This window comes from Carya illinoinensis, chromosome 12 (genome assembly GCF_018687715.1).
Source record: "Carya illinoinensis cultivar Pawnee chromosome 12, C.illinoinensisPawnee_v1, whole genome shotgun sequence".
Taxonomy (NCBI): domain Eukaryota; kingdom Viridiplantae; phylum Streptophyta; class Magnoliopsida; order Fagales; family Juglandaceae; genus Carya; species Carya illinoinensis.
Genome location: NC_056763.1, coordinates 10,888,538 through 10,906,246, shown reverse-complemented (window position 1 = coordinate 10,906,246; position 17,709 = coordinate 10,888,538). Strand labels below are relative to the sequence as shown.

General features: G+C 32.2%; 1 protein-coding gene across 1 annotated transcript; it reads left to right on the top strand.

Annotated features, from left to right (window-relative positions):
* Nucleotides 1-12,925: 12,925 nt before the first annotated feature.
* Nucleotides 12,926-14,896, top strand: LOC122289081 (NAC domain-containing protein 100-like). The gene is made up of 3 exons (XM_043096003.1): nt 12,926-13,480; nt 13,559-13,836; nt 13,931-14,896. Exons 1-3 carry the CDS (start codon nt 13,294-13,296, stop codon nt 14,534-14,536), a joined length of 1,071 nt encoding a protein of 356 aa, XP_042951937.1. The 5' UTR covers nt 12,926-13,293; the 3' UTR covers nt 14,537-14,896.
* The last annotated feature ends 2,813 nt before the right edge of the window (nt 14,897-17,709 follow it).

Genomic DNA, 17,709 nt, shown 5'->3' with positions numbered 1-17,709 from the left:
TAGCATCAGCAACCCGGCGGAGCCGCATCCTCGGGCTCAGCCTCCTCCTCTTCGTCCTCCAACTCTGCACCAAAAGCTACGGAACCACGAATGGTACCGCAGGTAAGTAAAACCCCAAACACTACCAGATAAAAACACATATAACTCAAACAAGATGCATGAAACATGCCCAATGCACAAAGCCCAAAAACACCAGTTTTCCACACACGCCAAAAACCCATTTGGCCCAAAAACATATCCTTTCCGAAAAACACGCCAAAAGCCACATTTGGCCGCCAAAGGTCCATTTGGCCCAATATCTCGCCGGAAGTCCATCCGGCCCAATATCTCGCCAGAAGTCCATCTGGCCCGCGCCAAAAGTCCCATTTGGCCTCACAAACCATTATCCAATTTTAACCGTATGCACCATGACCTCCCCTAGGGGTCATCCGCACACCCTGGCTCCAGTGTCACACCGTAGAGTACCACCACGCATGTGACACCTAACAAGCGATGCCCAGTTCCGCGCCCCGCGCGTGCGTAGCCAAGCATCCTCTAGCCCTCGCCAGCGAAGGGCCACGGAGTCGGTGAGTAGGGCGATGCCCGGTTCCGCGCCCGGCGCGTTCGTAGCCAAGCATCCCCTAGCCCCGCTCCCGTCATCTCTCTCGACAACTCAGGGGACATCACTCAGTTTATTCCGCTCCCGAGTGACCAGAGGAGCTCCACCGAGATAATAACCCATCCCGGCTTGGGCTCGTGATACACACGCACCCGTAAAACCACTCACGCCAATACACAGGCTTTTCACACAAATCCCACAAACACACGTGCATGCACCATGTAATGCCATAACAATGCATAATAAAATAATCCAATAACATAAAACAAATAAACAGGCAACTCCGTCCTCCATCCATCCGACCCCCGAAACTCCTCGGACTCAGTCCGGAATCAACAACCAACAACAGTAAATAAATTGAATGAGCAATATATATTAAAATCTGAAAATAGGGTTTGGAAAATACTTACAGCGCTATATGGCAATTTTAGAAAACAAGCGGCGTTGCAAACGGCGGAAAAACAGCAACGTCACAGTGAAAATTCACTGTGGCCGTGGGTCTGAAAAACCCACTTTTGAACGGGGACAAACTAGGACACGAGATTGATAGGGAATGGTCTAGAGGTGGTTGTGAAGCTATTGGAAGTGACGGACGGCCGTGGGTGGCGGCGGAATGGCCGAAAATGGCCGAAAATGGCAAATCGGAAAACAAGCTCGTGGGAGCTGCTCCGGTGGTCGTTGGAGGCCGGAAATGGGTGGGTTAGGACGGCAAGGGACCGGTGATGAAGTGGTGAAGAAATGGTGGCCGGAGGTGGAGCGACGGCGGCGGATCGGAGTGAAATCCGTGCGCCCTTTGGAAGCTTTTTCCGGCCAAATGGCCGGCCGGTTGGGGGTGGGTTTTGGAGGGGTGGTGCACCGGAGGGAGAGGAAGAGAATGGGACCGGTGGGAGTCCGGTTGGTGGCCGGACGGCGGCGGTAGGGTAGAGAGAAGGTGGCGCCGGCGTGAGGGAGAGGGAGGAGAGAGAGAGAGCACGGGGGGGTCCGAATCGGGGAGAGAGAAGAGAGAAAAAGAAAAGAAAAAAAGAAAAAAAAGAAGGAAAAAGGAAAAGAAGGGAAAAAGAAAAAAGGAAAAAGAGAAAAAAAGAAAAAGATGTGAAAAGAGATGAGGTCCAATCCTCACTCCGGGAAAACGAAACAAACCGCCAAAAAGATTAAAACCACAAAACAACTTAAAGAAATAAAACACAACCTCAAATAAATTAAATTAAATTAAAACCCAATTTTAAAAACGCAATTACATTAAAATAAAATAACTGGTATATTACTTAAAATAAAAACAATTACTTCAGCGAAAATACACTTAAAGGCGGGTCATCACAAGAATACCGCTTGAGGATATTCCTCGGTGTATTCAATCTTTTGCTTTGATAAATGAATAATATGTCTTTTTTTCAAAAAAAAAAAAAGTTCAAATAAGCTTTAGCTATTCATAACAAATTGAATATTTATTAACTTACATTTCATTATTTTTCAAAGATTTAAAGAGCATTTTATGATAAATAAAAAAGTTTAAAAAAATATAAGAATTTTTCATCCGAACCATACAATTATATTTAAAGATAACAAAAAGTTTTAATAATAAATAAATAAAAAGAGAGATAACAAAAAGACTGTTTTTTTAATAATAAAAAAAGTTCTCAAACATGATTACATCGAAGTCAACCACTAAAATATCTAATGCATGGGGACAAATTATCTACTGCACGTACCGATCAAAAGAAAAATATATAGCAATGCGATTGCAAAAGTGCCACGTACAATAAAATCTTCCCAAATTTAAAAAGGTGCTGATTTTGGTCCTCGGTCTCACCCTAATGACAGCTGATAGTTAGGCACCAAATTTTATTTATTTATTTAAAAAAGTGAACATTTTCCAAGTTCAAAAAGCCATTTGCCACGTATAGAAATATGCTAAAGTTGCGCATGGCTTTTCTCGACTGAAAATCTCATCTTATTTTATATTTTTCTCGATTGAATTTTATTTTATTTTTTAATTTAATAAGAAAATATTTCTTTAATGATGTTTAAATTTATTTTACCTGGCGGGATTCCATATGTTGCTGTAGAGCCAATCACATATGAATGCCTGCATGTCTAAACAAATGAAATAGGCCCACACACAGTGGAGGGTAAATACTCAAACTTTTGGGCTTAATTAAAGAAAAAATTTATTCATCATAATTTTTTCATTATCTTATAATATAATTTTTAATCATCTAATATCACATTAAAATAATAAAAAGATGAGGATAATTAGAATTATGAGAATCATTAATTATAAATAAATTATCTCATTAAAAAGTTGAGTAATGATATCCTTACGTCTCCTTTATATTATTTTACTACTTAGTCATTATTTTTTCCTATTTTTGCTATTAGAATCTAGATTAAAAATTACTAAAACATGAACTACAAGAATGTCAATTTTTATAAAATTGAATTTATTTTTAATTAAATTACATGGTTACGTTGGTTAATTAAATTTATTTATTTTTAGATTATACAAAATATTATTTCTTCAAATTTTTTATCTAAATTTAAAGAGCAAAATCAAATCAAATAAACTAAATAGTAAAATAGTAAGAAAAAAAATAATGCTACATTTCTCAAGGAATATAGGTCGAGAATTCATTGAAAAACGTAAAATAAGTTTTTTTTTATAATTTTTTTATTATTTGTTTTATATTTTTAAATATTTTTTAAAAAATAAGAAACTTACAATATTACTAAAAACAATATTTTTTTAATTATTAAATAAAAAAAATTGAACACAAATTTAAATCCCAAAACATTTCTACAAAAATTAATTGTAGCTAGATTGTTATCCTGTAAGGCGTTGGTCTAAATTTTAAAAAGGCCAAAAGCTGCCAAGTGGCACTGTGATATTCGCTGATAAGCAGAGAAACAGCACTGTCCTAAATCCAAAATTTCCCGGGAATAGGTGTGGATGGGACGTGGACATCTTAAATGAATCTGAATTTCTGAACTGTCCATAACTAGGTTACTCGGACGACTCAAATTCATCAAATGGATATATATGAAAGGTTTTTATTACGTGTCTAATATTAATCTATGTGTTAATATTAATATTATTTTATTTTTTATTTAAATTAATATTATTTTTAATAAAATTACTTCTTAAATCATAAAAATAATGGGATATCATTGATTTTTTTTTTCCTTATATAAGAAGATTTGCATTAAATTAAAAATAAAAAAATAAAAGGGTGAGTGCGGAGTTTAATTATTGCACAAATTGCATGCATAATAGGGAAACAAAATCAAATAAAACGGTAAAAAAGAAATATAACGAAAGTAAAGCCGAATTAATAGTTATATCCCAAGTTTTCTTGTCTTATCAGATATTAAGAAAATGCACATTAGGTTCAAATGCGTTCATAGTTAAAATTAAGGGAAATCTCATGATCCTTATGTTGCACGTACATGATGATTGGATGAAGAAGGCATATTTTTATTGCGTTACCATTGGATTAGCTGAAATTTTATTTTTTGCATTCTTTTGGCTATAACAAAGGAGCATTTTTATGCAAATATTACATCTATAGATGTAGAGGTTGACTTAGAGCCTCTTTGGATTTGAGTTATGAGTCTTAAAAAGTATTTAAATAGCCTTCAAAACTCTTTATTGAAAAGAATCAAATTGTTTGAATATTACATATTAAAACATGCACTTTTGAATCTCAATTAAACTAAAAAGTACGTTTGGAAATTTTGATTTTTTCCTCAAACATCCGTTTCTGTATAATAGGAAAAGTAATTCAATTTTTTTGTTTTTAAATATCAATAACCAAACATACCTGTACAACTTTCAAATAATTACAACATTCAAACTTTTAATAATGAGTAATGCTACATACAGTCATTTTTGCACACTCCCTGCGCACTCCACTGATATAATTGGTTGGATTAATTTTTTTTTAATACACAACCAATCATATCACTGGAGTGCACAAAGGAGTCCGCAAAAATGACTGCACATAGAATTTTTCTTTAATAATATAGTCATAATCTTTAAAAGATCAAATAATCTTCATTTCAACCTCATAAATCAATTTTTTAAATTTTTTTTCCAAACAAATATATATATATGTAACATGTTTGAAAGTATTTTAAACATATAGTTACCAAATAGTAAATAACTTTTTAATAGTAAAACTTATTAATTAAATTATAAGCTATAAGCTCTTAAGTTATAAACTATATTTTTCACTGAAATCTCAAACATCACTTAAAGTGTTATACTATATGAAGACATTTTTTGGCTCAATAGTCATATATATATAGTTAAACTATTTGCTGTTTCATTTTATAAAGACGTTTAATTTTTATGTTAAAATTAATTACAAGTAAACAAGATTAAAAATAAAAGAAGGAAAGAATATTTAAATTCAATGTAGATTGTATTTCAATAGCTTTTTCAAACTTGTGGGGCAAGAAAGCAAGAGAAAGATAGAAGTACTATACTACTGTAAAATCAAAGAAGGATAAGTACTGCTGAAAAGATAATAAAATATAATTTTGTGCAACTTTAATTATTATATATATTATATCTGCAAAATGAGGGTAATTTGCATGGGTTTTACGAATTCAGAATCTTGACTGCATGTTCAAGAAACACGTCCTCCTGATCACAGAGCTACACATCAATAAAATACATACAAAGCACACAAAAATATCATATGTAGCAAAATTTATATATATATATATATATGTAACTAGCACGCTAGTATTGGATTAGTACAAGTACTTAATTGGTCTAACACATATTTTAGAATATTATTATTAATTAATTACGTGCAGCTAGCTTTTGAAACTTGAAAGATTTAGTACTTGTACGTATAGAACTCTTCAACCTCTCTCAGCTTTAATTTCTAATTAATTGCCCACTTGGGATTAATAATAATTAATTAATCGCTTGAAATATGGAATGTAATCCCTTGATCATCAAGCGGCCGCTGTGCAAATTTGAGTGAAAGTTAGTTAAATATGTATATATATAGCCAAAATTAGTTTCAAACAAGGATGCATGCATGCAGTACTTACGTACGTGTGACATAATTAAACTAGCTATAGTTAGTTAGTTATATACAGATGTATGGTAGCTAAAATAATTGAAGAATTCAAATTGCTTATCCTTGATTGGTTGGTTTAATGGAATAATATTGCTTATAGAGTCCATGATGAACTTTAATTACTGTAGCATGCATGCTAGCTAGTGATTTGTTTGTGTGTTTTTTGTCAAATTCAAAGATCTTGACATCGACCCAACTAATAATTATCATATGTATCTCTAACCACTTCCTTTGATTTGGTTGAAAAATTGTTATCTGCTGAAGAAATTTTTGCGAAAACAGGGAGAAGTGAAGAAAGAAAGCCAATAGAATGAGGAAACGACAAAAAAAATGTAATTTGGCCATGATATTGCACGTGGCTCTTATTATATATAAGACTATGTGTTACATCGCCTCATATATGAGGAGATATCCGGAGTGGGGACTCTCATCCCCATTCTTTGCGACGACTCCGATGATGAGATCCTCCATGTCATCGAGCTCACGCCAGGGTTAAGAGATTCTTTTCTAGTGCACACAATGACAAGGAAGATGATGATCTCCTCCCACTGTCATGATCTTTCAGGACAATTTAATGAGTTTTAATATATAATAAAAAAAACATTATTTGGGAAATGGTTTAATTTGAATGTTTGATCCTTTTGGGATTTTGAGGTGTTGTGCAACTTTTGTCATTGAAGTCATGTTTCCAAGAATAGGAAACAGTCGTTCAAAACTATTACCAAACAAGAAGTTTATGATCAATAGGCGCGCATGCAAATATTAGTCTACTAATTGAAATGAATCTACAATCTCTGCTTAAATTCTCGAATGAATTGAAATTCATATATATAGACAAAAATGTCAGCATGTGATCAATCCTATAATATTTATTTATGTTTACATGAACATGACGAATCTCCTACACAATTTCAAGGCCCAGTTTTGAAATTAATAACTTATATAAACAGTAAAAAGTAAAATAAATAGTATAAAAATGACAAAAAATCTTAAATGAACAGTATGAAACTAATAGAAACAGTAAATGAACAGTTTAAAATAGTAAGTGAACACTATAAAATAGTAAATAAACATTGAAAACAGTAAATGTACGGTTGCTATCTAAACAGTGGAACCCACCCCTTTATCAAATTTTAAAGAGTAAAAACCATCTTATCTCATTTTATTATCTAAATACACACTTTTTTACAAATCATCTCATCTCATCTTAACTCAAAAATTTCACTACTATTCAAAATATCTCATATCCAGGGTCGGAACTAGGATTTCGTGTTTGAGGGAGCGATTGACAAAGTGTGGTATGTGTGAGTATAAGTAATATGTGTTTTATGCATGATGTTATATAAAAAATAATAATCATACATTATAAAATTGTATATAAAAAATATATGTTTATAAATCATCTTATGAGATAATTTTTCTTAGAATTTTTATAGTTTGTTAGAAACCATTACAAAAAGAAAATAAACTAAAATATCAACATAAAATTTTTCCTTCAAATTAAGTTGGACGATGATTTTTCATGGAATAAAATTTATCTGCTATGATTTTTAAAGTAAAATTCTTGATAATATTTTTTTCAAAATTCTTGAGAATATTTTTTTACTCAATATAAACTAGAAATGATATACAAAAATCTTATCTTCCATTCAAATATGTAATCTAGTTTTTATAAATAAATCTAATGTTACTGATGGCGACTGCTTCAAGAGAAAATCAACCTGAAAATATGGTCTATGCAGTTATGCTTTGGCTCTGGCCTCTGGTGTTAGTGTTCTTCCATTCGAACACGTAATCTAATCTTTATAAATAAATCTAATGTTACTAATGGTGACTGCTTCAAGAGAAAATCAACCTGAAAATATGGTTTGTGCAGCTTATATATATGATTTGGCTCTGGCCGTTGGCGTGAGTGTTGCAAACTGCAGGTTTGCAAGGAATGAAAAGAAAGCTAGACACTACACGTGTTGTGTGGTAGAGAAAGCTGACAATGAAATGTGATAATATTATAGTAATATATGTTTTATAATATAAAGTCAAATAGGGTATTAGGTGTTAAAAGTGTAAAGTGTGATCATATAGTAATTATATTATATTAATTTTTAAAGAAACGTTTTGTGGACAACTACGTACGTGAGTCGAGGGGGGGGGGCAAAAGTTTTGGATGTGGAGGCTACTAAGTAATTTCGAGGTACTATTTCAATTATATTGAAAAAATTTATATTTATTTATATAGCAAATTCAATTTTTAAAAAATTTGCCCCTACTTTCTACACAATTTCACTCGTGCTCATATCATCTCATTTGAATTGCGTAATCAAACGAGGCTACGTGTGTACAAAGTTTCATATTGTTTCTATATTTATCTAAATTTGATAAGAAAACTTAAGTTTTGGTCCTAGTTTCATTCTAATGCAAAACTTATAATATTTTGATAACGGAACATATATAAATGATGAGAATGTCACCTGAGGCAAAGTGTGTGGGCGGCATCGATAGGTTTCAAGAAAATTGGAGACTCATGCCAAGGCGCCATGCATCATGTTCAACAATAGATCAAATGCAGCAAAATATTTGGTGAGATATATGTGGGAATTAAGGAGATCATGATCCATATAGATGCCAAGCGAGAGACCAGTACTGGTTATATATATGCGTACTCTTTAGAAACATAGCTAGTTTAGGTCAGGAGCGACACGATATATAGTTAATATAAGTTGTGGTTTAAGGCGGAAAATGTAAAAATAAAAGGCTTTTCTCTTCTTGATCTTTTTCAACTACATTTAACCAGTACGTACTATTCTTCGAGCCTTTCAAGATGCAAAATCAATGATATTCGAAAAACAAAATCCATGATATCTAATCATGTTATTGCTTGGATGCATTTATCATGAGGATAATGTATTTTTTTTTAAGAGGGTATAAAATACAATATATATATATATAAAATAAAATAGAGGTAATATTTAGTAAAACAAAATAAAATGAGAGAAAAATGACGTTATGTTAGAGAATGGAATTGAAAGATGAAAAAATAAGAAACAAAAAAGAGGTGGTAGAACTAAAATAAGTGAGAGAATGGGTGAGCATTAATATTGTAGATCTAGTACTTTTCTGTTTGCATATTTTTTTGTTATGACTTCAACTCTTTTGTTTGCTTTTGTAATTTCATAAACCTATTTTAAATAAAGCACATTTTAATAAGATAATGACGTACGCTTAGTACCATTTCCTTTTATAAAAATGTCTTCCATTTAAAACTGAGTCAGTCATAAAAAATGGTGTCTTTATCAATTCTTTTGCCAGTTTTCGGCTATTTTTTGTTCATCTGCCATCTAATCTTTTTGCCACTATACTTGCAATTAGGGTTGTAAATGAGTTTGAGTAAGTAGTACTTGATCATGGTTAAGTCTTATTTTTCAATTTTTATTTGAGCACGAGGGGAGCTCGAACTTCTCATAGAGTTGAATTTTATGTTCACAAACAATACATTTAAATTCAATACAATATAATCTTATGTTCACCCACCTTTAAGGGCTCGTTTGGTTCCTTGACTATACTCTCAGTTTAGCTGATCTCGGCTCAGATTTAAACCTCTTCCGATCCAGCATCCAAACACTGTGTGAGTTTGCAACCGGTTTTAACTTACATGATTTTAACATTGTAGCTAAATAGTAGCACGTCCCTGATATGAATAGAACTGATCCCCATCATACGCGTATAACACCATCAACTACACTTCCCGGACAGGGACGTTTAGCACCTTGATGAATTTGCTTTAGGGACGTCTTGCACAATCAAAACTGATCCCTTCAGCTCCATGCATGCATTGACTTTTGATCCTTGATCATAAAATATTTATTTATTTAAAGAAAGATGCTTCCTTGTCAACAAACTTATCCCATTAGTTTTAAGTGAACAGTACTTTATTGGTGGGACCCATATTTTTTTTAATTTCTCATCAATATATCTAAACTCATCTTAATATTCAAACACATTTAAATTCATCATAGGTGAGCCCCACGAAACCAACTCAATTATATCAATTCACTACTATATTCATAAAGAACTCAGTTCAACATTCAAACGTAGTCTAAAAGAATCTGTTTGGGGTTGCAGTAGAAATTTTAAAAAGTATTTAAATAGCTATAAAAAACTCTTTAATAGAAAAATTAAGTTATTTGGGTATAAAGTATTAAAATATTTTTAATCTCAAATAAGCTAAAAAGTACGTTTGAAGAAAAACATTATTTTCCTCAAACGTGTTTTTTCGAATAATGTAAAACATAATTTAAATTTTAAAAATACTGTTAATAGATGAAAATACCCTTACAACTTTCAAACTTTTAAGGCTCTAGTCGTAATTTTTAAAAATTTAAATAATCATCATTTCTAACTCAAAAAATACTTTTAAATTTGTTTTTAAACAAATGTAATATGTTTGAAAGTGTTTTAAACATATGATTATCAAACAATAAATAAATTTTTAATAGTAGAATTTATTACTTACTTTATAAGCTATAAGTCCTAAAACTATAAACTACATTTTGAATTTTCCACTGCATTCTGAAACATGCACTAATCTCGATGATAAAACCCAATGTCTCTTTTTTAGGTGGGATGAGAATGGAAAAATTGAAGGAAAACTTGACCACAATGAATTAAAATTGTTTAAGATTTTTAAGGTAAAGATAAGCAATGATTTGGGAAAAGGGGAAATATTATATATACACACATATATAGTATGCACGAAATATTTGGTGACACGTCTATGGCCAACTTAACGGAAAATGCTATTTTTAGAATAAAAAATTGCACATCATTGCGAAGGGGCACCCCCACATGATTTTTGGATGCATTTAGGTCACTGAGTTGCATGGAATTATTAGGTGACATCTAATTATTGATTAATCCTCCGGTATAGAATGGACAAACTTGCTTATCAAGCAGTAACGGGTTTGTCTAATATCTTCTTCTTTCTCCTACCTAATTACCACATGAATGCATGTCTCTTAAGACTATTTGGGATTGCGATAGAAGTAATAAAAAGTATTTAAATAGTTTTAAAAACTCTTTAATAAGAAAATTAAGTTATTTGGGTGATACGTAATAAATCACTTTTAATCTCAAATAAACCATTTCCAAATACAATATAACGTAATTCGAATATTAAAAAGATTGTCAATGAATAAAAATACATATACAATTTCTAAATAATTTTAACTTTCAAACTGTTAGGGATATGGTTATAATTTTTAACAATTCAAATAATCATCATTTATAAACAAACATCACGTATTTGAAAATGTTTTAAACATTTGTTTACTAAATAGAAAATAACTTTTTAATAGTAGAACTTATTACTTAAGTTATAAGCCATAAACCCTTAAGTTATAAGTTATATTTCTTGATCATCACAATCCTAAACATGATGCACTTAGTCACAACACGCTTTATTTATTTCCTTGTACTTTTTTGATTAATTAGCTAGAGAATCCCCCAAAGATAGATTTATGGCCCAAACATGACCAAAAAAAATTCAAATCCAATTAAATTAAATAGAACGTCAAAGTTCTGAAACCGTAGTCAATATTTATCAAGTACTGTTTATTCAATGTTAATTAAAAAAAAATACATATAGAGGGGTTATAATTTTCAACAATTTTCTCAAGTCAATGTTGATTATAATGTTATTTGAAAAGGAAAAATATTAATTATACTTAAGAAAAACTTATAATTTTTTTTTTTATACGTATCAATTATTGATATGTTGAAAATTATAAAATTTGAAATATTCAAATTTTGAATTTCAAAAGGAAACTAACAAAGTTGTTATAAATGGATGGTCATATCTCATTTATGGTATCTAACAAAGTAAGATGAAAACTCTCAAAAAAAAAAAAGCACGGATAGATCAGAAGAAGAGAGAGGCCGTGGGGGAGAAGATCAAACTCATCAAAGATGAAGTGGGAAGGAAGGGAGACTAACCACATATCCAACTTCCAATGTATGACAATGCAAGAATGAAAATCTCGAAAAAAAATGCAAGAAAATGGAGAAAAGAATAAATGAAAAAAAAAGGGATAATAATAAAGGGAGAAGGAAAATATAAGAGAGGGAAGAGAGGAAATGAGAAGTTTTTTTCCTTGTTTATAATTTCTTTCTTTTCTATCGTCTACTGTTTTAGCTAAGAAAAATGGAATTCCTTTTCGAAAGTGTCACTTTTCATACCAATTGCATGAAAAATCTTTGCAAACTCATTTTCAAAGATGTCTATATATCTCTGTGTCAATTTTCAATTCGCTAGAAGGAAAATTGTGGAGGCCATATGATACAATTTTGTGTTGAGTAAAGTGAACTTCTAACTAATTTTTGGAAGGATGGATCAGAGAGAGTGCTCTGATAACATTTATTTTTCCATTCATTCCTACAGCTGTAATTCATTTAAAAAATAAAAAATAAAAGGGAAAAACCTCTTTTCACAGCAAAAAAGAAAGTCTCTAATGCTCACTCTTTTATGATGATAATATTGATGGTGCACCTTGAAGATCAACTGATTCATTAACCATGACCCATTCACAGCTAATGCAAAACATTATAAAACAAAATTATATCACTTGTCTTATTTTTTTATAAGAAATTATATTTACAATAGTAGAGTGTTCAAATACTGCATAATCTTTTTGAAAAAATTGAATAAATACGAGATTCACATGAAAAAAAAAATTAATTTTTTTAATAGTGGACTCCATTCTCTTTCAAAACGATTGGGTGGCGCTTAAACACTGCTGCACTACTATATGTAACATTACTTTTTTATTTAATCTAGCAATTAATAGGTGAGATATAACTAATTCTTTTATAACTAATTACAATGCATTTTACAAATAATCAATGCAACAATTAATACATGAACTTCATTAAAAATAATTTTATTATTATAAAGCTTATAACCTCTATTTAAAATAGAGTTTGTAAAACAGTTATTAAATAGTGATAAGTTTATCATTTTCCTCTAATAAACCTACTGACAAATTAAAGTCTAAAAGATATTTTCTCCTTGTATTATCCACGTCAAAAATATCAGATGGGGTTATTATAAAGTTTTACATGCATGGTATTCAGCTGAATTGTCTGTACTGTTTAGTCAACATAGGGAAGAATGGAATTATTACAGATTTTTTTTAAACACAGTTGCGTTACATACCACGTTTCTTCCTCTCCAACACCAGTATTTAGGGCCTCTGCGTTCCTCAGCGTGCCTTTTTCATTAATATCTGCACACTTCCGTTTACAACTTTTTAGCTTCATGGCTTCCTTCTTTTCCTCTCAATCCCCACTTTTTCTTTCCAGCTCCCATAACCTTTTCCATAAGCTTTTTTCCTCTTAACCGTATTCATTGTATTGAATTTATTGGGGTTGGCCGAGTTTTGCTTCTCTCTGTTAACCTGTCCTCATGAACCCAAGGAGTTGAGGCCGTTAGGGGTCTGGTTTAAGAAACCGAGGCTGAATTCTGTACATCATTGCTGGTTTGTCAAATCCCTGGTTTTGAAAAACGGGGTTTGAGAAAAGGAAAGCAGTAGGTTTTTAGATTACCAGGAAATGGAAAACTTTTCTTGGGTTTACAAGGAAGAAGAACAGATGGATTTGCCACCAGGATTCCGATTCCATCCAACTGATGAAGAGCTTATTACCCACTACTTGTTCAAGAGAGTTACTGATACCAGCTTCTCTGCTAGAGCTATTGGAGAGGTGGATTTGAACAAGTCTGAGCCTTGGGAATTGCCACGTAAGTTTGCTTACACAAGTTTCCATCATTTTATATTTCTCTGATTTTCCATATTTATATTGTTTTGTTTGGATGAAGGGAAAGCGAAAATGGGTGAGAAAGAGTGGTATTTTTTCGGTGTGAGGGACAGAAAGTACCCAACTGGTTTGAGGACTAACAGGGCTACAGAAGCTGGTTATTGGAAAGCCACAGGGAAGGACAAGGAGATATACAGAGGGAAATCCCTGGTTGGGATGAAGAAAACCCTTGTTTTCTATAGGGGTAGAGCCCCTAAAGGAGAGAAAACCAACTGGGTCATGCATGAATACAGATTAGAGGGCAAATTCTCAGCTCACAACCTCCCCAAAACTGCAAAGGTAATATATAACTCCTTATGGACCGCTCTGGTTTTTTAGTCTTTTTTTCTCTGGATGCAGTTCGATTTGATGGATTTTTGTTCTTGAATTGCAGAATGAATGGGTGATTTGTAGGGTATTTCATAAATGTTCTGGGGGGAAGAAAATCCATATATCAGGGATAGTTGGATTGGGCTCTTTTGGTAGTGAATTGGGTCCTTCTGATCTTCCACCATTGACAGATTCTTCTGCAAATATTGGCAAGACAAAACCTTTTATTGAATCGGCTTACGTGCCCTGCTTCTCCAACCCCATTAGTGCTCAAAGAAACCAAGAAGGGATGGTTGATTCATTGAACCACTCTCTCTATGGAGTTCCTTCAAATCCCACTGATATTCTTCCAAGAATCCCAGCTTCAAGTTCCTTACATTCAACTCAAATTGCTACAATTCAAGGAAATCTGCAATTCCCAGGATGCGTTGGAATGCAAGACCCGTCAATTCTCAGGGCCTTGCATGAATATCAGGGATCAAACTTGAGGCAGAGTTTCAAAACAGAGAGAGAGATTGTCGGTGTCTCACAGGAAACAGCTGTGAATACCGATTTGATTGCCGAAATTTCTTCCCTCGTATCAAATCTTGAAATGGATGGGAGGCCATTTCAGGAGGTCCCATCTACCTCAGCTGGGCCACTAGACCTTGACAATTTGTGGAATTATTGAAAACTAAGACGCCAAAATTGGAAGAACTTGATGTTAAGGTAATAGAAGAAGTGGAAGATCAGCCGGTTAATCTATGTACATATATTTTAAATCCAAAAGGAACAAAAAAATAGTGAAACTGCGAAGCAAATATAATGCAATGTAAGAAATTATATGATCTTTCAAGTACTTTCTTTGTGGATTTGTTAGAGTTTGTTTAATTTTTGTTTTGATTGGCGTCATTATAGTCAATTTTCTTGTATACAAAATGAGTGACACAAGACAATGAGATTCAGCAGGTGGCCATGTAATCTCATTTTTGTATAATCTACTGAAAAAATATACAAGAAAATAAAATAAATTATATTGCATTTGCATTCAGTCAAGTGGACATATTATGCTTACATCACCGAGGTCACGACTTCCATTCAGAGATTTTTTTTTTTTGAAAAATTCTCTGTTGTGGTGACGCAGCTGATCTCTCTCTCTCTCTCTCTCTCTCTCTCTCTCTCTCTCTCTCTCTCTCGCTCATCCTCTTGCAGGCAGCACGCGCACACTGCGATAGACACTCAAATATTGTTTATCCATGATGGATAGTGTCAGAGATTCATTAATTGATAAAATGCGGCTCTGTTTATCCATGTTTGAGTTCCATCTTCATATCTGCTTCTTGCCTTGCAGATATGATATATAAATTTGTACGAAGATGGATAAGAGATCAGAGGCTCATTTGCTAATATGGTTCCGTGCTAGCTCAGCAGAGTTTAAGCGGTCACTGTGGGTTTATAAGAATAAATGAGTACATTTAACGATTGATTTAAAACTTAGTCACATCTGAACTTATACTCTAAATAATGTTTATTACAAAAAATGGTATTAGAGTCATTCTTAATAAAATAAAATAAAAAATGTAGGACGTGAATCATCCTTAAGAACTTGACAAGAATGTCTGAGATTTAAGTTGGGAATTTGTAGTATTCAAGTTGAGTATAGATGAGCCGGCCCTAGTTTAAAGAGAGACTCTTTATTTTCTCTAGTTTTCTTCTTTCCTATACGTTTTTTGGTTGTTTTTCTAGGGCTAAGTATGGCAGAAGGCCGATCTGCTGCACTCTGACGTTCGGCGACCACCATGCGCCTTACTGCAGGTTTCCCAAGTCACCGATCTGTAACTCCCCAGTCCCGCAGGAGTCGGAGAGTTACTTCTTATAACTTAAAACTCACATTTCATCAAGATATTTACAGACTCCAAAATTTAAAGTCATCAGAATACAACAAAATCTTTTAATAAAAATCCACCAATCCTCATAAATCTTCTATGAGTAATCCATTATACTTAAATAATCATCTCACCCATGTTTCATAATCATGATCCTTAACTGAACTATTTCAAAATTATCTAAAAAATGTTATTGAGATAAGGGGGCGAGTTATCAATAATTCAGTAAGTAAATAAACTATACTAGTGAGTAAACATGAGCATTTACAAAAAATAGAATGCAGAACAAAACATTTCTATTTTCAGAGTGCGGAAGTAGAACATGTTATCAAAACATCATAGCGAAGATTCAAAAATGATTTTATTCAAAAATATCCTTTGGCATAGTATACATGATCATCATCATCATATCAGAACAGAGGCCATGTAAAACCCCCATAGTGGGGTTGTGCATTTGTAGATAACCAAGCAGAGCATAAATCACTGAGTCACCAATATGTGCACTCAAACAGAGACTACTAGTATAACCCGTGGTAGGGTCGTATCCACTATTATAACCCATGATTGGGCTATATCCAATATTATTACCCGTGGTTAGGTTGTAATTGAAAAAAGTAAAAACATAATCAAATTCAGAATTAGAAAGTCATGCCAAAGGTTTTTTATAAGTCACATCTTATCAAAACAAAGTACTAAACATAATCATATCATCTTCTGAATCAAAACTGTTCCAAAACATATTCACATAATCATGCACAAATTCTTATAATCTTTCTTTTTGCATAGTTCAAAAAACACTAGGAAATACAAGACATGAAAGACGTGATCTGAAATGTAAACTTATCCTTTACCGAAACCCTAGTAGTAAACCAATGTGCACAGAGTGGAAACTGACTCATGGAGACACATAAGGGTGGGTTTAAGAGCTTTTAAAGAGAAATGGGACTCTAGAGTTGTAACCCTAATCTATTTGAAAATGATAAAAAACATCTTTCAAAAACAAATCATGTGTTGGATCCATAAATGAATTAGACCTCGATTTAAATCTTTAAAAGAAATAACCTAAACTTGTTCAAAAAAATTATCTTATCCCCTAAAAAGATTTTTAAACTAAATATCAAACCCAAAGAAAAATATAATCCACCAAATAGAGATTTTAGGCTCATAGTCTACTAAAAAAAATAAAATTTGAAAACTAAAATGGGTTTTTCATAAATTATAAATCTAAAACTTAAAAAAAAAAAAAAAGAAAAAAAAAAAGAAAAAAAAAAAAAAAACTTGGCACTAGACTTGGGTGTTACATGATTCTTCAGACAGGTGAAGAATTTTACCAAATACTCCAAAGTGTGAGCCACCCTATACTCCAAAGTATAGGGTTTGTTAACTCCGTTTTGGACAAAGTTGTGCTGTCTCTCATATGGTGGTTTGTAGAGGTTTGCAGCAGGAACTAGACCATGTCAGTCACAATTGTGTATTAGAGAGCTATTAATGTTATAGTTGGCTTGTAATATATGTTTCAGGTCAAAGTTGTAATGTTAATTATTAATGAATGCAGTATGTTTTTTATTTTATTTTTTTTTATAAAAAAAAGTAGAGTATAGATGGGGTCTTAATTGAGATTGGTACCGTTTGGGATGGAGAAGTTTTGACAATGCATAATGATTCTAAGAAAATATGTAATTATACATTGCTATTATTTGAAGAGAAATATTTTAGCCATAAAAAAATTACAAAAAAGTAATCTCACAAACTGATGTAGATTTATGTGGTTCATCATATTGTAAAATTACTTTTATAAATCTAACAGACCATGTAAAGCTATGTCAGTTTGTAATATTATTTTTATATAATCCCTTTGTGGCTATAGTAGTTATCTTATAACAAAGATTAATTCTTTATTATTTTCCTTGTCCATTTCATTCAATTCAAATTGTAGGCTATGATCTGTATCGCATGATATGAGAATTATATATAATCT

Excerpts from the sequence above, each read along its gene's own strand:
- LOC122289081 (XM_043096003.1), top strand. The coding sequence starts at position 13,294 with ATGGAAAACTTTTCTTGGGTTTACAAGGAAGAAGAACAGATGGATTTG. Across the intron at positions 13,481-13,558 it reads TGAGCCTTGGGAATTGCCAC|GGAAAGCGAAAATGGGTGAG; the intron begins GTAAGTTTGCTT and ends GTTTGGATGAAG. Across the intron at positions 13,837-13,930 it reads ACCTCCCCAAAACTGCAAAG|AATGAATGGGTGATTTGTAG; the intron begins GTAATATATAAC and ends CTTGAATTGCAG.